The sequence below is a fragment of the Nilaparvata lugens genome, chromosome X, assembly GCF_014356525.2.
Source record: "Nilaparvata lugens isolate BPH chromosome X, ASM1435652v1, whole genome shotgun sequence".
NCBI lineage: Eukaryota > Metazoa > Arthropoda > Insecta > Hemiptera > Delphacidae > Nilaparvata > Nilaparvata lugens.
This window is the reverse complement of record NC_052518.1, coordinates 104,290,395-104,313,414: the sequence shown is the minus strand read 5'-3', so window position 1 is coordinate 104,313,414 and position 23,020 is coordinate 104,290,395. Positions and strand designations below refer to the sequence as shown.

General features: G+C 33.6%; 1 protein-coding gene across 11 annotated transcripts in view; it reads right to left on the bottom strand.

Moving 5' to 3' along the window:
• Nucleotides 1-23,020, bottom strand: part of LOC111048178 (neogenin) — a 267,521-nt gene that overhangs the window by 205,503 nt on the left and 38,998 nt on the right. For all 11 annotated transcript variants that reach the window (XM_039442940.1, XM_039442944.1, XM_039442937.1 and 8 more), the window contains exons 2-7: nucleotides 19,835-20,003; nucleotides 16,364-16,512; nucleotides 7,762-7,926; nucleotides 4,411-4,533; nucleotides 2,928-3,078; nucleotides 41-183 (exon numbers count right to left, since the gene is read on the bottom strand). In XM_039442940.1, the coding sequence (XP_039298874.1) occupies nucleotides 41-183; nucleotides 2,928-3,078; nucleotides 4,411-4,533; nucleotides 7,762-7,926; nucleotides 16,364-16,512; nucleotides 19,835-20,003 (900 nt within the window). The remainder of the gene's footprint in view (nucleotides 1-40; nucleotides 184-2,927; nucleotides 3,079-4,410; nucleotides 4,534-7,761; nucleotides 7,927-16,363; nucleotides 16,513-19,834; nucleotides 20,004-23,020) is intronic.

The window sequence follows — 23,020 nt, the reverse complement described above, 5'->3', positions numbered from 1 at the left end:
GATCACTCCAAAATAATTTATCTATTTTTTAGATAATTACCTTGTACGCGAAGAGAAGCAAAGGCATCGACGGAGTCTTCTTTGTTACCGGCTCTGCATTGATAGCTCCCAGTATCGCTTTCCTCGACACTGGAAATCTGAAGACTGCCGGTGCCAACCCGTCTAAATCGGCTGTCCAGATCACTAGAATCACACATTTATTTGCTTTAATTCAATTTCAGTTCAATTTATTAAACACACAAAACAAGAAAAAACAAAATAACAAAGAATTACAAAACAAATAAAATGTTACAAATATAAATAAAATTTTACAAATATAAATAAAATTTTATTATAATTATTAAAATTATAATTGATTGGATAAAGAAAATAGAATAATATTTTATTAAAGAAAAGAAAATGTTTTAGTAAATAATTTCCGGTGGTAAATTAAATAATTCCGGTGAACAGCTCGCAGCACCGCATTGAACATGAGCATTTGCATTTCAGACTTTTGTTCAATTGGCAAGCTGTGATTATAAAATGCTGTAGAAATTGAAATTTATTCAAGAAAAGCATGAGTTTATAATGAACTAATCGTTAGGCATTAAAAACTTTGAAACAAGAGACTTTGAAATTTAAAAGCGGTTTAAAACAAATGAACCGGGTTAGCCATGGTAGGGTTAGAGTGTTTTAGAATTCCAAGATAAAACACAGTGCGTTCATTAAGTCGCGCACATCCAAATAAACCTGTCTGTTCCTTCAGAGGCTGGTGGGTAATAGGCTGATACTCTGAGGACTGCAGCTGTAGAGGCTGACTTGCGGGAGAGTGGTTGGAGGAGAGAGGAAGCATTGGATAGGGCTTTGTGGAGAGACAAACTAAGAGAAAGGAATGCCGACCCCATTTAAATGGGATAAGGCACAGCCAAAGAAGAAGAAGAAGAAGAATATTAAATTCTATAACATTTATTAGTTCAAAACGTTGAAAATAATAGCCTTGTTCATTAATACACGCGAAAATTTGTTCTACCACACTTGTTGATATTTTATGAACTAATACTGTTATCCCTGTTTTATAAACTTGTTACCCCTGAACGACTATTGCTAATCTCCTCTGTTAAGGAATATTTCTTAGAGGCGTCTCGAGACGCGCGGCTATAAGCAGGCGTGTCAAGATGCGAGGTCAGGCGTCTCAAGACGCGCGGCTATAAGCAGGCGTGTCAAGATGCGAGGTCAGGCGTCTCGAGACGCGCGGCTATAAGCAGGCTTGTCAAGATGCGAGGTCAGGCGTCTCGAGACGCGCGGCTATAAGCAGGCGTGTCAAGATGCGAGGTCAGGCGTCTCGAGACGCGCGGCTATAAGCAGGTGTGTCAAGATGCGAGGTCAGGCGTCTCGAGACGCGCGGCTATAAGCAGGCGTGTCAAGATGCGAGGTCAGGCGTCTCGAGACGCGCGGTTACAGCCGTCACGGCTAGAGCACATAACCTATAAATCTATTAGATTGGATGATTCATTAGATATGAATCCAACACTTCTAATTTATCTGCCGCCATAACGTTCATACAACATAAAAATCCAATAAATCATCGAATGTAATGAATTTAGAGGTTATGTGACGGCTGTAACGACGCGTCTCGAGCTGCCTGCTTATAGCTGCGCGCGTGTCGACAAGCCTCTAAGGTATTGCACTTGAATGTTAATTTTCAGTTAATTCAGAGTAGAAGGCTTATTTTCAACCCTTCGAGATAACCCATATCAGGATGCGTTTGAACATTGGTAAAATACTGTTCAAGATGGAACATTGCTTGCTCTTGGCAAAACGTCATGCTTACATCATCATACACAAAATAATACGGCAGACCAGTTGTAACCCAGTACACATTAGATGGCTTTACACATGTTTTATATTATGGAGGAAATTTGATTGAGATAAAGGTTTGTCTTGATCTCAAAAATTCAAATTGTTTTATTCTGATTCAAAAATCAAATACATACAAAATTTCAAATACATCAAACATCAAAAATGGAAATAAAATACAAAGTGCACTGAAGAAATTGTATTAAATATAATTTATGTAATAAGGCTTTCTACGTGTAAGATGTATTATGAAAAAAAACAAAGCTTTTTTGAAACAGAATATTTCTAGCTTGCTGTAAGCATATGATGCTTAACGCGTGCAAGCAGGAGTGCTTATAATATAATTGAATAAAATCAGAAAGAAGAAAAAAAAATTTTTTGGGCAAGAAAAAAATGAAAACACACACTCACACATTCACTCACCTCTCATACATTTCCAGTTTGGACTTAATTATTTTTTGATATGATTTTCAACAACTATAATAATTATTATGTCGAAAACTAAGAAAGAATAAAAAACATGTGTTCTAAACAATCAGGCAAGATATTTCTAAGCCATTTAAGAATGTAATATTTGAACACTTTCCTATTATATATTCTCTTTGCCTCAAAAGGTAAATTATTGAAAAATGTCGGACCTAGAAATACAAACGATTTCTGGAAACAAGTGGTATATGACCTGGGAAGCCTTAGCAGATCAGAAGTGATCTCATAAACATGTTTATATACGGACATGTGTATAAGATTATTCAAAGTAATACCATAAATAAATAGTACAGTTCTAGACGTTATGAACTCAAGATTAGAAGTCACAGAAAAATGAATAGTTTCTGAATTTAAAGCATTGTTTATTCTGTAGTGGAATTCAAATAGAATTCGTACATATCTATAAATAATAATGCTATCTTGCGGTACCCACAAAACGGATATAAAACCCCAACTTTTTACAGACAGGTTTATTTAGATGTGCGCGACTTAATGAACGCACTGTAGAATAGAATAGCTGTTAGCAGATTGCTAGAGGAAATTCTCAATTTTTAGAAGAATTTAGGAGAATAATTAGAATGAAATTGAGTTTGAATGATACTCACGCCATGTCTAAGCTCACGCCATTTTTCAACCAAACAAATAATGGCTGCGGATTCCCATTTGCTGCACAATCTAGAGTTACTGTACTGCCTACAACTGCTATAGTATCTCGTGGTTTCGCAATAAAAACTGTCATCGAATTTATTGATAATTCTGTAAGAAAAAGCAACACACTTTAATTATAGAGAATAATCATTTTTAGAATTGAAACCATTCTAAAATAGAATAATAATTGCATCTATTAGATTATTTAAACAACACATAAAACAATGAATAGTAATAATTCATAGTAAACAATGCTATCCCAATGCAAAGTGGCGTCATTTAAAAAAATCATTCGTGCAGAATTGCAGCATTCTGGAACTTTTATGGTGCTTCAAACAATAATTCTTTAATCCTTCTATTAATTCAATGGTTAGGTAATGATTCAATAATAAAATGTTATCAAATTTACAGGTCCTGTAATACATGACACACTCTTTATAAAACAAATTACTGTAAACTCTTCTTACATGTTCCTGTAATACAGATGAATCACCTGTAAATCGTTTTGCAGTTGTAATAAAATTCTAAGGAACACAGAACTGTAATCTTGACTAATAACAGAGGGAAGTTTCATGAAATGACGTCAAATAATACAGGGAATTTACCTGTAATACAGAACCTGTAAGTTTTATGGAATAAGGTACTCAAATATTTTTTCGCCACACTGCATAGAAAGCTGCTGTTTTCCAGTCCCTACGTAGATCTGAAAGACATTGTTTGCAGACGACTCTCGTCTGACGTCAGAACAGGTTTCTTTCCGGCCTAGGCCGGAAAGAGTAACCATTCCAGCCGCTAACATGGAACTAAGAAAGGTGATCAAAAAACTTTTCATTATTTGCGTTCATTATTCAATAATTAAAACATTTATAATAATATCATCTTATTGTCATTTGAAAGAATAAAAAAGTATAAACTCAACCTCCCACATAATTGAACATAATCTTTTAGGTTATTTAGACAAATCAGAATAAAAAATAAAAATACTTGGACAATTTCCTGATATTCAGATTACCTCAGATTTGCTAGAGCTATCACCTTCCACTTCTGCTTTCGGAAGTGCTTAGTAAACAACTATATATATATATATATATATATATATATATATATATATATATATATTATATATATATATATATATATATATATATATATATATATATATATATATATATATATAAACCGATTTATATGAAAACCGATTTCGAGCCGGAAAAATCTCATTTTCTGCTCTAGGTGGAAAATATACTATTAAATACAATTTTTCAATTTTCCAAAGTAAATGTTCGTTTTTATTATTTTCAATTCAATTCTTCATTGCCAGAATTTGATATCACATCATATTTTTATTTTATTTAATATCATGTTGTATATTTTAAGGAAATGAAACAAAAAATATGAATTTGATTGTTGAATCCAATCAATTTGAAAACTGAATCTTACCTAAGTCGTCATCTTCAACAGATAAAATGGCTTTATCACTAAGTCGTCTTCCAGCCAAGTTTGATACATTACATTGATAAATTCCTCTATCCTGACTTCTGACTTCGTCAATTTCTAATGAACCTGTGACAAAAAATAATCGTTATTTATCTTTGGAAGGAACGGAAACTACATTTTACATGAATTGAATGACATTTCTACTGTAGTATTTAAAGTTGGAATACCGGGTGTTTCAAAAAGAATGACCAAATTTTAAACAGTTATATTTATTTTTTAGAATGGTTTTATTATAAAAACCAATTTTACATCAAATTACTCACAGGAATATAAAATTTATGATGATGTATTAAAAGTGTTCTGTGCCCTCGTTTTGAGGCTCGGACGACATCTAGACAGTAGCCAAATTCATTCCAGACTGTTCGCAAAATGTCGTCTCGGACAGTAGCTACTGCATCAGTTATCATGGTTTTTAGCTCCTCAATATCAATTGAACATAAACATAATCTTTAACGTTGTTCCTCCCTTAGAACTTGATGTTCTATGTCTTCTTGTTGAAGAAGACATCTTGCGAACAGTCTGGGATGAATTATTAGGCTACCGTCTAGATGTCGTCCGAGCCTCAAAAGGAGGGCACATAGAACACTTTTAATATATCGTCAGAAGTATAGTTTACCCTAAAATGCAAATGCAAATGAAACTCAATAGTTGAATGTCATCTCATTTTTTTTTTAATTGAGATTTATAGTTAATGGATGAGGAAAGAATGTTTACAAATAAGATTATTTTCCAAGATCTTGAAAACTTTCTGTTGAACTGTTATCATTGGCTGGAATGGAAGCACTGATGTTACAGTATTGATGAGAATTGCTAACAGTTTAGATATTGGATCTCACTACATTTTTATAAAGTCTTCAATATTGAAGAATTAACAGTCTTGATTCGTTTTGTTGACTATCTACTATGATTTTCAAAATAAAAGCAAAGTATTCTTCACTATTTTGTGGATTGTAATAATAATAATTTCTCTGATTGCCAATAAATTGCAACCAGGCGAGTTTATTTACAAATACATGATAATTATAATACACATACTACAAAATTTGCTAATAATAAACTTGGTCCTATAGAGAGGTCCACGTTATAATGGCAGTGTTTGATTAGCAATCGTATTTCTATCCTTGTCTATCATTCAACAAAGCGGATAGCGCTATCTTTTTCTCGCTTTGCTCTGTTGCCAGATCGTCTTTTAACAATGTAGAATTAATAATTAATTAACAAAATATTTCATCTTAATTAATGAAATTATTGAAAAATATAATTTCTTGCTTAATAAAATATTATTGATCATTTTAAACGAGAATAAACAGTTAATATGACATCAATAAACCTGCATGAGGTACAGTCTTTAGAAGGCATTGACAAGACAAAGGATCTGCAACGTTGTTCTCCTATCTTTCTCCACTGCCGTGGAAACCACTAACGTGGACCTCACTATAATAATAATAATAATAATAATAATAATAATAATAATAATAATAATAATAATAATAATAATAATAATAATAATAATAATAATAATGATAATAATAATAAAAAATAATTTTTAACAAGCCTGACAAGCCTGACATCCTAATGTTGAACATGAATCAAAAAGAAGCCTTGATAATTGATGTAGCCATACCAGCAGATGAAAATTGTCAAAGAGCAAGAGGTGAGAAATTGAGGAAGTATCAAGAGCTAGCATTTGAGCTCAAAGATATGTATGGGCTCAATAATGTTAGAATAATCCAATCGTAATATCTGTGAATGGTCTGGTTCTTAATTCAACAGTGGAGAGCTGTAAGGCTATTGATGTCTCAGAAACTCTGGTAGGGAAAATGCAGAAGTCTGTTCTGCTTGATACAGCTCGCATAGTACGCCAAACGCTCCAACATATTTGGTAAAATACTCCACCAGTAAATTGAGGTTATGTAGCTACTATTTCCTTGTTCAAAATCCACAGAGCTGTAAGCTGTACGGTAATAAAAGTAAAAAGCGATCAAAAAATGAAGAAAAGGTATATTACTATTGGATACAAACTCATATTTAGTAGGCACCAAAAAATATATTTTAGAATGTTTTTAAAAAAGCGGTTTTGTTACGCTTAAATCTACTACGGTCTTCGTCGTTTATTAGAAATCTCTCGAAAGCAAAATATCTCAGTTATGTGTTATTAAAAATATGTTTCCTAATCAAAGACCACTGTTAAAAATTGTCTTATTTTCTATCAAGTGGTTGATTTTAATCAAATACTGGATTGGCAGTTGCTTTACTCAAGGAAAACCGTCAAGAAAATTCTCTATCATTCCAGAGATCTAAATAATTTGTTTTTGCCCAATTTTTCTCAGTTTTAAATTTCTTCGCAGTCATCTTTATCAATCGCATTAAAAACTTCTATCAATTCCTCCATTATAATTATTCTTACATTCAAATAATGATTCACTATAATCTAAATTAATAATTATCGTCTACAGAAGCATTAAAAACAACCGTCGAAAAATAATTTACTATCAGGTGTTTCCCCATCAAATATTTACAGAAGTCAAGTTAATCCAAATTATTTGGTTTAAACCTCTTGCTTTGGAGGTTTAAACTTTCCAAGTGTTTAAACTCAACACAGAGTTTAAACTGATACTGTGCAAACGGAATTTTAGTTTAAACCAAAAAAAATCCAGATTTGGTTTAAGCTTTAGCTTAAACTTAGACTGTGCAAACGGCCCTCAAGTTTAAACCATTAATGGGCTACAAGAAGTTTAAACCAAGCATCTGCATACGGCCCTTAGTCAATTTTAATTTTCTTAAAAGCCAATACAATAAAATTAAGGATCAATTAAGGAAGATGTAAGTTATTGTTTCCATTCATTATATTTTTTGATGGAATGGGAATATTAATAAAGCGATGGATGGAGAAATTAATAAAGGAATAGAATGTAGAAATTAATTAAGCAATATGAAGTAATGACTGATTTGAAGATTAATGAAAAGAGATTAATAAAACAATAAATTGATGATTCATTTCAAGATAAATAAAGCAATAAATTGATGACTCATTTCAAAATAGAAGGACTTAAAAATACGTCATTGAAATTCTATAACTTGTTGTGCAGATAATATATTGGAAATATTTCCGTTTGATTTCAACCTACAGACATTCAGAGATGGAATATTTATCTCACTGAAAGTTGAATCAACAGAATCTTTTCACGAAATAATTTCTGCAAATTGAATTAATCGATTGAGGAAACATAAATGCGCATTCACAAAGCTGATAAAATATTTTGAGCAAATAAAAGTGAACGAGAGCTTATTTACCTGACGGGAGAATAAACATTCGTGTTTCATCCCACCTCAGTGGTCTTTGATCTTTCAGCCATACCCTAGTTACTTCCGAGTTAGATTCTACAAGGCAGTTGAAGTGAGCAGTTTGCCCTTGAAAGACACGTATATCGGTTGGCTGTTTGATGAATTTCGGCACCCCTGAAAAAGTGAATATTTATTTATATATTCAGACTCACACAAGCCAGTACCACAGGCTTAAGCCCAAAACGGTTCAAGTTCTAATTCATACTACAGTCCAAGTGTAGCTTGGTTATCAGTCACTTTCACAGTTTTCTCAGTTATTCATTCCAATTGTACAACAAAAAATAAATTAACTTCAAGATAATCTATATAGGCTAATGCTTGTCAGTAATAAAATAAAAATCGTGTGTGTATAGCATTAAACTTAAATGTAACATTCAGTAAAAATGAAATCAACTCTATAATGGCAGTATTTGATTAACATAGTTGTTGCTATCTCTGTCTATCATTCGACAAAGCAGATAGCGCTATCATTCTCTAACTCTGAATTGTTGACAGATACTTTTCCAACAGTTTAAAAATATAATTAATTGACAAAATATTTAATAGATTTTCATTTATTCATCATTTACAATCAGCTTAAGGACAAAGAAACAGACTACAGTCCAAAACTTCTTTTCATCCCAATTTTATAAAATAAATTGTCCAAATAAAGGTTATGTGCTACTATGAATATTGAAATTCATTATTTATAAATTGAAAAATATAATTCTTGACGGATGAAATATGATTGATTATTTCAAATAAGAATGAACAGTTGATATCCCTTCAGCTATACTCTAATAAATAATCATTTTTAGCTTTGATTTATTATTATTTTTTCAATTTATTAAAAACACACAAAACAAAATTACAAAGAATTACGAAACAAATAAAACACAATAAAATGTTACAAATATAAAAAACCACGGGGTTTGTGGTTGGGTGTGTTGGAGAAGAGAAAAAAAGAGAGGAAGATACCTAGCCAACTATGGTTTCCCATGTAATAGGCAGGCAAAGAAGAGAAGAGAAGTAATGAGGGAAAAGGGAAGGGAGAAATGGGAGGAAGGAAGAAAACAGAGGAATAGGTACTCAAAATAAAGGTAAGCGAGTCCACTGAAAAATGAAAAAACTAAAGAAAAACAATGCTGGAGCAGAAATCTCGAGTCATATATCTAAATGGAAGAAGAAATTACTGTATGTCCAGTTTTTAATATCCAGTTTAATTTTTCCGCTGATCTTATTGTCCATGAGAAAGTGATTTGGAATGAGGTTTATTATTTTAGTACCTATGTAAATTAACTGCCTCCTTATACATTCAATATTAGTGTTATAGGTTACATATTTGTTAGCAGTGGTCCTTAGATTATAATAATTAAGTGTAGAGTTTATTGTGAGAGGAAAATCGGATCTATATTTTATTAAGTACTCAATTACGGTTTTTATGTATAATTGACGTATAGTCATGACCTCAAAATCACTAAAAACCATATCCGTTGGATAGAGCTTGGGTTTGCTTAATATAGTTTTAATTATCAGTTTTTGTGCTACAAATAATTCAGCAATATGACAGTTGAAACAACCTCCCTAAACAACTATGCCATACTGCAGAATTGACTTGACTAGAGCATGATACATCATTTTCAGGTGGTTCTTATTAAGAATTCTGTTAACTGTTAACTTGGTAAAATTTAAAAGATAAATATCTAATTTTTCTACATATGTATTTAATATGAACATCCCATTTAAGGTTTTCATCAATTATGATTCCCAAGTACTTAGTATTATTGACTTTTTTAATGGTGGGACAATCACAATTACCCATAAGTTTAAATTGCACTGAGAATGGAGTCTCTCAAATCTTGATTCTCGTTAGGCTGCCCTACTCTATTTGCAGAGAAAGTTATGTAATTAGTTTTTTCAATATTTAAACTTAAGGTATTCTTATCTAACCACTTCTTAATTAAAAGCATATTATTTTCAGCTATGGTATGAACTTCATTCCATGAATTACCGTGAAAAATAGCTGCAGTATCATCTGCAAAGGATATCACAGTTGAGTTTAGAAGTCTTAAATTTAAAAAGTCATTTACATAGAGTATGAAAAGGATGGGAGAAAGTACAGTACCTTGAGGAAGACCAAAAGAAGTTAAGTTAGTTACACTAGATTGATCATTTATGGTTAGGGACTGGGTTCTATTACTCAGATAGCTTTTGAACAATATTAAGTGAGACTCCTCTGAAACCATAGGACTCCAGTTTATTGAACAAAGTATTATGAGGTATTGTATCAAAAGCTTTGCGTATATCCAGGAAGGCCGCAATAGTTTTCTTATTGGAGTTTATTTTATCAGATAAAGTATTGATGAATTTTATTAGAGCATCAGATGTACTTTTACCATCTTGGAAACCGAATTGGTTCTTGTTGATTATTTTGTTAAGATTCAAGAAAGAAACAACTCTTGACTTTATTAGTTTCTCCATTATTATAGCAAGGTTGCTGATAAGACTAATCGGTCTATAATTAAAGGGATTAGTCGGGTCACCTTGTTTGAATAGAGGTTTTATTTTGGCTGATTTGAGGTGCTCGGGAAAATATCCCTCCTCAAAGCATCTATTAAAAATGAAAGCGAGAGGTTGAGATATAAAATTGGCTATTTTCTTCAGCGTAATATTACCTAGACTATCAATACCAGGACTGCAGTTGTTCTTTAGATTTTTAATAGTTGCCTCAACTTCAACTGGGCACGTTGGTCTCATAAAAAACGTGTTATCGATCTGTATTGCAGGAAATCGATCACCAGTATTATAAGGGATATTGATAGTTTGAGCTTGTAATTTACCCACATTTGTGAAATAATTGTTGAGGGAGTGAGCATCAAGTTCAGTACTCTTGTCCTTGATACTGTCCTCACCTATAACTTCGTTTATGCACTTCCACAACTTCATGCTGTTGTTATTACAATTTTCAATTTTCCCTTTATAGTAGACTTCCTTTGCATGATTTATGATCTTATTCAAACCATTACGATAAGCCTTATATTCATTCTTTAAGATATTGTTATTAGGATCTCTTCTGAGTCTAGAATGCATTTTGTCTCGCGTGATTATTGATCTTATGATGCCTTCAGATATCCAGGGCTTCAGGGGACGAAGTCTGTTAGGTATCTCTTTTACCTTCTTGCATTGATTGATGAGACTGGTCAAACGATCGACAAATTTATCCATAATAGTGTCAATGCTTCCATTCACGGTATAGATTTCTTCCCAATCTTCATTCCTTATGCGTTCCAATAGTGCATGATAGTTGGTTCTAGTTGATGTGTTTATCAATACGTTTCTATTATCCTTATTGATAGGAACCTTCACCAAGTTCAGTACAACCGCGTAGTGGTCAGTTATGGTTGTCCTAAATATAGCTCCTTTAATGGACATAGAATGGTTGCCTGAATTTTTATAAAAAATGTGGTCAATGCAAGAATTTGTTGTGGTTGTTACTCTGGTATCACCAGTTATGTAAGACTTATAGCCATTACTATTGAAAATATGCAGATAATCTTGAACAGGAACACTAGTTGAATGTGTATATTCATGTCTCCCGCCACACAAACATTTATTCCATTAGGAATTTTACTGATTTCATTACTCAGACTATTAAGAAAATTATCAATATTTTGATTACTTGGTGATCTATAAACCCCAATCACCTTCACAATAAAATCATCAATTCTTAAGTCAGCACTAACTACATTGGCATCAGTAATATCGAGTGAAACTTCATTGAATCTTATACAATCTTCTAAGTACATGCATAATCCATCACATTTATTCTGTTTAGTGTACTTATTTATTGCCGTATATGCAGGAATGTTGAAAATGAACGGCATATCTGCAGTCAACCAGGTCTCCGTTAATATTATAAGGTGAATATCAGTTTTCAATTCATTGAGGCAGCAAATAAACAATATTATAATATAATATTATTTTTACTCTATGGAAGGCAACCTTATTCTCCTATCTTTCTCCATTGACTTCATAACGTAGAGCTCACTATAGTGATAATTAACTCAAACAATCATATTTCACGAAGTGAGAGGGTTAATTAAAGTATAGAAAATTCAAGAGAGACTGGAAATCCTCCAAGTACTTCAAGGTAAATAAATGCAATTCAAAATGAATAGATAGCTCTCAAAATGACGATTTAACATACTGCATGTCCATACTAAAGTGGAAAAACACTTTTGTAACATTCAACGAAAATAAAACAGTGTCGTGAAACAAGAGAAGGATGAAGACATTCCCGTAGTATTCAAGTTAGAACAGATAAACACATTCCAGACTGAAACTGGTATGGTAAGCCACCTTGTTTACCCCTTGAGCATCTCAAACAGGCGTCTTCGACAAACATTTTTTTCTCTCAATTTTTAAGCTACATTTTGCGCTCTATAAATGCATAGACAGATAGATCTTCACTCCATGAAATAATAGTTTCAATGAAGTTTTCAACTCCGACATAACTCAGACAGTCATCAAATTGCCTTTTTTTCTTTAGGGCTACTCTTGAATATAAATATAAATAGAATTCTAAAAACCCTTTTTAAAATTATTTAATCACAAAATGTTTCGGCTAAAAATGATGCCATTATCAAGTGATTGGAAAATAAATATCATACAGCCGAAACATTTGTGACTAAATAATTTTAAAAATTGTACTTGGATTTCTACTTTTATTCAACTCAAGACAGTATTTTATGGAGTAAAAGAGTTGTTTATTTCAAGAATCGAAAATTAAAAAGAAAAATTGGAAATGCTTCAAGAACTTCAAGGTGAATAACTGCAATTATAAATAAATAAGAAGTTTAATAGTTATCAATAAATGAATCGTTTTCAGTGAAGTTTTCAACTCAACTCAGACAATATTTTATTGAGTAAGGTCTATTCACACCAAACTATTTTGATCTGCAGAGTGGCAGAGCAACAGAGCACAGATATCTGAGCGTCCGCAGAGTTTGTATTCACATCAAAAACCATCTGTGGGCCGACAGAGCTTTTCGCTCTGTTCTCAGTTGTAGTAATGTTTAGAAGGCGTTTCTTCAAGATCTCTGCCGATTCCTCATTTTTTATTTTTTCAAACAAACGCGAGCCAAATTATTAATTTAAAGCGCTGAATCCGAATCTGAAATTAGAATATTTTTACGCGATTTAGGTTTTTGATGAGAGAACTTTATCGAAAACGTCTGCTCGGATACCTGGAGAAAATCGCTCCCAGAGTTTTCTTGAAAACGTCGGCTGGCATATACGCAGAGTGCGATGTGAATACCTGCATTGCTTAAGCCGGCCACAGACTCTGCAGAGATGCCGAGTTTGATGTGAATACTACTCTATTATAAGAAGGTTTATTATAAGAATAGAAAATTAAAAATCTGGTGTGGTACACTCACACAACTTTCCTTGCTCATATTTGAAACTACGATCAGACTTCTGTATAATATGTGTATGTATAATTGTTTTCAGAGTACTTTTTCCTTTGTGTAAACTGTGAAATTCGATGATTTTTTTAGTCGTCAATTTTTTAAAGTCGTCGAAACAGCTGTTCTACAGATGAAATAACTCAACTATGTGTTCTTTTTATGAACTGCGCTACCTACCTACCTCATGCATGAGAAGGAGGTTACTAAGTTTATTTCTCAAGGATGGGGTGGACCCCCCATTAGTTTCCCAAAAAGAAGACTCATGCCAGTTGATAGAGATGATAAATAACTATACAGGGGATGAATTTGAAAAAAATCGGTCGAGTTATTTTTGAGAAAATCGTGAAAAACATGGTTTTTTAGTAATTATCCGCCATTTTTCTCAAGAATATTATGGAGCTCCTGCAATTTTTCCAGAAATGAGACTCATGCCAGTTGATAGGGCTTATAGATAGCTATCTATGATATAAATTTGAAGAAAATCGTTAGAGCCGTTTTCGAGAAAACCGTGAAAAACATGGTTTTTTAGTCATTATCCGCCATTTTTCTTAAGAATATTACAGAGCTCCTGAAATTTTCTCAGAAATGAGACTCATGCCAGTTGATAGGGCTTATAAATAGCTATCCATGGTATGAATTTGAAGAAAATCGTTAGAGCCGTTTTCGAGAAAAACGTGAAAAACATGGTTTTTTAGTAATTATCCGCCATTTTTTCCGCCATCTTGAATTGAATTTTATTGAATTTCTTATTGTCGGATCCTCATGGTATAAGGACCTTAAGTTTAAAATTTCAAGTCAATCGGTTGATTAGGAATGGAGTTATCGTGTTCACAGACATACACACATACACACACACACACACATACACACACACAGACCAACACCCAAAAATCATGTTTTTGGACTCAGGGGGACTTGAAACGTATAGAAAACTTGAAATCAGGGTACCTTAATTTTTTTTGGAAAGCAATACTTTCCTTACCTATGGTAATAGGGCAAGGAAAGTAAGAGGGAAACTATAGATCCTACAAGTTCTCCAAGGTTCATGTGTTTTCATTTTGATACTTGAAAATGGCATGAGTGATCGAAACTTGTTTATATAGAAACTAGCAGGTAACCCATGCTTCGCAAGGGTCCATTTTAAAACTTGACGTAATGAAATATAGAAGAATTAATGAAAATAGGCCTATAAGAATCCTCGGTTGATTAAGAATTTATAAGCAGCATTTCAAGTAAATCAGTCCAGTAGTTCAGACGTGATGATGCGTCAAACATAATTTTCCTATCCTCTACACGTGTATACGTGTTCAAGTCAGTTTTTCCTTTATTATAGTATAGAAGATAATAGATAGATGGATGTATCATTCACCTATCTATCATCTTCTATACTATAATCAAGGAAATGAATGATAATAAATTTTGAAAGGTTTGAGATATCGATGTGCGGTTTTCACCATACCGTTTCTCTGGAAATCCTGTATCGGAATCATGTATCACCTTTCAATTAAAAAAAGAAGTTGTATTCAAAATGGTGGTTCCAAAATGTCGGAAAAAATTTGGGTGCGACGGAAAACCTGTTTTTATCATTCGGAAAGGATCCCCAATCTAATACCTATCTTCTAATTTCCCTTTTAAGAGAAATGTTCTGCTGCTTCCTTACAACAACTGAAAGCATGACAAATAATTGAAAACTTGATGTAATCAAATCTTGAAGAATTAAAAATAGGTTTATAACCATCCTCGGTTAAGCAAGAATCTATATGCAAAATTTCAAGTTTAACAGTCCAGTACTTCAGACGTGATGATGCGTCCAACATAATTTTCCTATACTTTACACCTGTATACGTGTATTATAGTAGAGAAGATAATAGATGGATGGATGATCATTGTTATTTTAGTAAAAGGTAGAATAAGTTGAATAGTTTCCCTCTCAGAGGGAGTTTTAACAACCCACAAAACTCATTTTTTATTTGAAAATATAACGAAAAGGTGCATATGACCTTATTTTTTGCTCAGCTTGCCAAAATACCCCTCATTCCAATATTAAAATTATCGAATGACTGTACAGTGAGTCAGTCATTCTAACAGGGCTCGAATAATTTTGAAATTTTAATTAAATAAAAATGGAAGAGAATAATTTTTTTATGTAAATATCAACACCTTTATTCAAAGACATATTAGACCTTTATTCAAAGACATAACTGCATGCGTTGTTTCCATATTGCCGATACAGCATTGATAAAACTGTAGACGTTTATTAAGCACTTTGTCTCAAAAAACTGTTCTAGCTCAAAAATTAATAATCCATGCCACGTGTAGGCCTAAAGGTACGTACAGATATACGCGCCGCGAACATGAGCAATTCACTTTCAATCAGCTGATTATATCTGTTTTTTATAAAAACGGTAAGATACAGATATAAAAAGCTTGGCATCAGTTGATTAAGAGTGAATTGCTCATGTTCACGGCGCGTAAATATGTACGCACCTTAAACATTGCATCAGGAAAACGAAGTTTCTAAACTATGTTTTTTCTAAACAGATGTTTTTGAGATAATTTCTTTGATGCAGCTGTTTCACATTCACCATATTATTATACAGAGTTTGTGAAAATGAAAATATTCATTAATTATCAAAACAATACTATTATTATTATATTTATAATAAAAATATTATAATTATTATTGAAAATATTTATCAATTATCAAAACAATATTATTGAGCTTAAGTGGTATCAGGTGGAAAGCAATAATAGAAACAGATGTTCCTTTTTTAATTTCGACCATATGATTTGGTGATTTTTTTATGAAATCGTATGTACCATTAATGAAATTTTAACATTAAATCTGAAAAATCTAGAAGGAAAATTAAAATTTGGGCTTCCAGGTGCACGAGATTGATATTTTTAGAATCTATGTGCAAAATTTGGAGATCTAAATCATTCCCGTTTTTCCAGTATGCAATCCACAAGTTGACATGTTTTGATGCAAACATACGAACACACGAACAAACACAACCCTACTCTCTCTTATTATATAGATGTACAAAGAGGGTAATAGTTATTTCTATAATGACTAAAAATAAAATGAATAAATGAATACTTACTTGCGAGTGAAACTTTTGCTGTATGACTAACAATGGATCCGACATTTTCCAAACTGGCTACGCACTGATAATGTTCAACACCGTCTGAGTATTCATTATCCTCACTGAACAATTTCATGAGGTGTAGAGATCCATTACTCAGCTGTCGCCTGTTGACAGAAATTGCAAACTTTTAATGAATTGTTAAAACTTTCCCTGAAACAAGACACGGCATAGAAATTCTATAAATATTCTATATTCTCTAATTATGAAATCAAAAGCTCGAGAAATAGTATCTTTTTCACTGCCATTAAAACGTGGATTTCACTTTGGAACTTTGATATATTCATCTACCTTGGCAGACGGCCTGAAGACCATTGCTGTAGAAAATTTATAAAGTTATTTTTTTGTGGTGGTTGATGTCAATAAAGATTTTTTGAATTATTAAATATTATATTATTATATTCATCTACCTAACTTGCAGCAAAAAAACATTCTCTTTAAACTGTATGATTCCCAACTCTAAACTATACTAATGATACTCTCCACGCCATCTAATAAAGTCACTCTATTCTATACTCATTCATCATAATCTTTATATTGTAGACTCATACTCTGCAACAATCTGGTTATTTTATAGACAGACCTCGTATTTTTAAAGATTTTAATTTTCAAAGCATGAATCACTGTTGTCTTAATATAAATCATCGTTAAATTATTTCATGACTAATATCTAATACTATAGTGAGGTCCACGTTATAAAGACAGTTGAGAAAGATAGGAGGAGAGTGTTGCCGATTCTCTGCCTTGCCATTGCCTTCTATAGAGGATACCGGTATATCTTAGGCAATATCAACTGTTAATTCTTGTTTAATATGAACAATTATATTTTATTCATCAAGAATATTTATTTTATTATCTATGACCACTCTTAAACAAAGTATAACTGGAAGCAAAAAACATGTTGAATTCTACGTTGTTGAAAGAACACGTTGATTTCTATGTTGTTGAAAAACGATCTGGCAACGTTTCAGAAGTAGAAAAGGATAGCGCTATCTTTTTTGTCAAATGATAGAGCAAGGATACCAATGTTAACTAGTGAGTCTTCATTAATTGGTGAATAAATAATTTATTGGGTGTAAAAACCAGTTCATCACTGTTGATATTAAATTTATCAATCACATCAAATAATTATAATATATCAGTTATAATTAACTAAAAAATTAATTTATTGGCAGACAGATATTTATGTATGTATTGTATCACAACATTCGCAACAATGGAATGAAAAAAAATACAGGCGCCAGCCCAAAATGTTTATTGTTTTCCAAAATTTGGACCAATAAATTGTCCAAAATGAGGTTATAGGGTTAAAGCATTCATCTTGCTTAGTTGTTTAATTCATAGATAATTGACCAATCATCAACTCATTAACTATTCGGAAAACGTTTAATCACATCATTCATTTTGCCAAATTTATATTGATGAAAGATTGCATTAGAAAAAATCTGGTGTGGTACACTCACATAACTTTCCTTGCTCATTGAACTGTAAGCCTCATTCTCAAACGAGAATAATTTAGGGGAATAACATAATGACGATTGGCGGCAACATATTTGAAACTACGATCAGACTACTATATATGTGTATATATCATTGTTTTCAGAATACTTTTTCTTTTGTGAACATTGTGAAATTCGATGATTTTTATAGAAGTCGTCAAAACAACTGTTCTACAGATGAAATACCTTGACTATGACTGTGTTCTTTTTATAAACTGCTCTACCTAACTACCTCATGCACGAGAAGGAGGTTACAAAGTCCATTTCTCAAGGATGGGGTGGACCCCCCATTAGTTTCCCAGGATTAGCGGTATTTGATTAACATTGGTGTTGATTTATTTGTCTATCATTCGACAAAGCAGATAGCGATGCCAGTTGTTAGAGCTGATAAATAACTATACAGGGTATGAATTTGAAAAAAATCGTTAGAGCCGTTTTTGAGAAAAACGTGAAAAACATGGTTTTTTAGTAACTATCATTTTTCTCAAGAATATTACGGAGCTCCTGCAATTTTCCCAGAAATGAGACTCATGTCAGTTGATAGGGCTTATGAATAGCCATCCATGGTATAAATTTGAAGAAAATCGTTCGAGCCGTTTTCGAGAAAACCGTGAAAAACATGGTTTTTTAGTCATTATCCGCCATTTTTCTCAAGAATATTACGGAGCTCCTGAGATTTTCCCAGAAATAAGACTCATGCCAGTTGATAGGGCTTATAAATAGCTATCCATGGTATAAATTTGAAGAAAATCGTTAGAGCCGTTTTCGAGAAAAACGTGAAAAACATGGTTTTTTAGTAATTATCCGCCATTTTTTCCGCCATCTTGAATTGAATTTTATTGAATTTCTTATTGTCGGATCCTCATGGTAAAAGGACCTTAAGTACAAAATTTCAAGTCAATCGGTTACTTTGGAATGGAGTTATCGTGTTCACAGACATACACACATACACACACACACACAGACCAACACACAAAAATCATGTTTTTGGACTCAGGGGGCCTTGAAACGTATAGAAAACTTGAAATTAGGGAACCTTAAATTTTTTTGGAAAGCAATAGTTTCCTAACCTATGGTAATAGGGTAAAAATGGGTCGGTAGCTGTAGAATAGAAGGTTGAATAATTTTCAAGACTTGGTTTAAGGCCTATTTGCAATTCTCCAAGATTTAAGAACGTCAAGTTTTCAAAGTTCATCAAGTTTACATACAATTCGTCAAGCTTCCAGTTTGTTATACTTTGTTTGAGAGTGGTCGTAGATAAAATACTGTAGTTTATTCAACGGTTGTATCTTCTATCTTCTTATGGAATGGCCGTAGTCGAGTGGACCAGATGCTAGCTTTATGATTCAGAGGCCCGGGTTCAAATCCCGGCCAGGGCAAGATATTTATCTCGGGCCACTCCCGTGTTTCGGATGGACACGTTAATTCGTCGGTCCCGGCTGCCTAAAAAGTAGTCGTTAGGTCATGTCAGAGGCCCTGAAATTGGTCAGTTGCGACCTGAAAACTCTGACACCAGACCTGAGCCAGCCAGGTCATTCGATATTATTATTCAATCGATATCTTCTTCTCCTATATCTATACTATAAATAGAGGAGAAATAAGCTTATAATGTATGGGATTCCAAATATATATGTTTGACACACCATTATCGCGTCTGAACTACTGAACTGATCAACTTGAAATTTAGCATAAGGATTCTTAATTCACCGAGGTTGGTTAGAGGCCTATTTTCATTTTTGTAACCAATTATTTCAATATTAAGAACAATTTTTTTCAATTTGTGATGCAAATTTTACGTAAGATCAAATCGTTTTTCTATTGTAGATTATTACAGTTGTTAACACTTTCAAAGGAACAGTAAAACTAAATTCAATAATATTTGTGTTTATAACAGTCCCTTGCAGAGCATGAGTTATCTGCTAGTTCTTACCTGTGAGAATCCCCAATAAACGTGAGAGGATCATTGTTCACCCTCCATTTTATGATTGGGGTTTGTCGGGCGTCTGAAGATACGGCAGCACAATTCAGCACTTTTGAGCTGCCTTCAGTCACTACAACATTGTTTGGCTCTTCGATTAGGGATAATCGCACCTGGGAACCTGTAACCAGAATTGAATTGAATTTAAACAGTAGATTATACAAAGTGCGTCAGAGTAACTTACTTATTTGAAAAAATTCCCGTGCGTTGAATAAGTCGTGTAGAGGGGTAGGAGGGGGCGCATATGGAGGGAGAAATTTTCAAATTTATCCACCCTCAAGTAAATAGCCATCATGCTCCGGTCTAGAGAGCAGCGGGCCTTCGCAGTTGATAGCTTCTTTTCTAATGGTCGATCATCTTCCGCGCTCGATTTGAAATTCATCCCCACAGACTCGTTCCTGGCCATAATTGGATTCTGTCGTGGGTTAACTCATTTCAGGTGTGTGCAAGTGTCGCTAAACCCAGAAATGTACTTCAACGTACCAACAGTACTCCAGAAAATATGGAAAGAGTGAGGCAGTCAGTTGTGCGGCTTGCAAACACGCTGCTGATATGGCAATTTCTGACTCCACTGTTCGACGAATTTTCCATTAAATACCTTCAACTTCATCCCTATAAATTGGCTGTTGTTCAAGAAATGACTAAACGCGATTTTGTTGCCCGTCAAAATGCATGTGATATGCTGATTGACAACCTGCCTGAAGACGCGGTCATTTGACAAGGCTCATTTCCACATGCGCTTCCTCAATGCGATTTTTTTATGGGGTTATTTGAAATCCCTGGTTTATGTCGATCGACCACGGACCATAGCACACCTCAAGAACAACATTCGCGACACCTTTGCCAACATACCGATTGATATACTGCAACGAAATTTCAAAAATCGACTTTATCAGTATATGCGCAATGGGGGTCGCCATTGGTCTGATGTCATTTTCAAGACCGCATGGAAAACAATTTAGACATTGTATTCTCATATAAAAGATTGAAACAATATTCTACAGTACTTTTGTTTTTATTAACCTTTCAAATAAGTAAGTTTCTCGGCGCACCTTGTACAACAGTTTTATGATAAGGGTTTTTCAAGCACGAGTTAGATGTAGAGATAAGTGAGCGAATGCGTTTCTTTAACTTATCAGGAGTGCGTTAAAGACCATATATGCACAATTTTATCTACGACCTTCCAAGCAAAGTGTCACATTGCTGACTTGTTGTAAGGTTAGAAATCAACCAACTAGTCAATATGGTGTAAAGATTGCAATAACAATTGGTAAAACTACTCAGAGAGAGTGAACAGTAGACTTGAAATACTATGAGCGCTGCTATCCAGAGAGTCAGTTTGGTGTACCAGAAAGCAATCCTGACTAGCAATTAGGAGGTACCGGGTTCGATTCCCGGGCTGTCAAATAATTTTTGGATAGTAGCTATCATCTAATTTCCATCTAGCTGTTAACCCTGTTGTCAATATTGGCAGTAGCAGAAGTCTTCGGGATGATTTACAGCATTTAGTTAGGATTTTTGTTCAACAATAATTAATATCTATGTTTTCTTTTTTATCTGAATCAAACTCTTTTATTTATATGTTTTTATTCATTCTACATTTATTGACAATAGTAATAAATCCAAGAGGAACGATAATGAACAGAATGTTGCAGTACATGGCCTATGCGGATGACGTAGTCTTGATTGCATGAAATATCCAAACTCTAAAAGATGCCTTCAAACAGCTCGATGACGGATCAACAGAAATGGGACTCTCAATTAATGAGAGTAAAACAAAGTATCTGGCAAGCAGCAGAGCCCGGCAGATTGGCGACACATTCATAGAGTGCAATAATTACACATTCGAAAGAGTGGAAAGCTTCAAATATCTTGGTTCTATTATCACAGAAGATAACGATGTTGAAGTTGATATAAAAGCAAAAATAGCGGCAGGAAATCGATGTTATTATGCACTTAGCCAATACTTGAGATCCAAAACACTGTCTAGGAAAATTAAACAACAAATCTATGAAACTGTTATGAAGCCAGTTGTGTTATACGGGGCAGAAACCTGGGTTTTGAAAAAGAAGGATGAAGACCTACTGAGTATATGGGAACGGAAGATTCTGAGAAGAATATACGGTCCAGTATGTATTGATGGAGAATGGAGACTTCGTTCGAATCAAGAGCTGCGTGACCTGTACAGAAAACCACCTATTGTACATGAGATCAAAGTGAGACGCTTGAGCTGGTTGGGTCATGTAGAAAGAATGAGCGATGAAAGAGCCGTTAAAAAAGTTTTCAGAGAAAACCCAGGCGGAAGAAGGTTGAAAGGACGTCCACGCAAGCGCTGGCTGGAGGATGTGGAAGATGATCTCCGGAAAATAGGCGTTAGGGGATGGAGACGCAAGACTGCCGACAGAGAGGAGTGGAGAGGCATTCTTGAGGAGGCCAAGGCCCTGGATGGGCTGTAGTACCATGGAGTAAGTAGTAAGTACATTTACTGACAACAGTTGTGATCTCATTTTTCAATTTCTAGGTTGAATTGTAGCTACATGATTCAAGTTGATTTTTAAAGGCAACATCTACTTGAATCAACAGTATCTACATATTGATATAGTTTCGGTTCTTGTAAACTTGACTCCAAGTTTGCAAAGATCATTCATTTTACTCAAACGTCAAGAAAACTTGAATAATGTAAACGCCCCGTAAGTGAAAAATACGCAGAGACCTTGGAGGGTGAAATTCTATAAGTATTAAGTGGGAAGAACAACTAGGCAATTCTATATTGTAACCTTTGTTCGTAGACTATTAATACAAAGACCCGCAGTGGAAAGAAACACGAGAGTCTACTGAATTTTTTCAACAACGGTACCAAGTCAAATCTCTTATTCATGAGATAATTTCGCCAGCTCTATTGAAACCGAGTTGCTCGTTCCGAAAACAATTTTCACTGCGAATTAATAATAGATGAACTCCACATTGACTGGAAAGGTGTCACAATCACAGGAATAAAACATTCATAATCAAATTTGCCGTTCGGCATGCTCCGAAAACACTATCTAAACGACAATACAACTCGAATTCTACCCAGTAATCATCAATGAAACCCTTGCAACTTCATAAATATCCATTTCTATTTCTATGTCTACAATA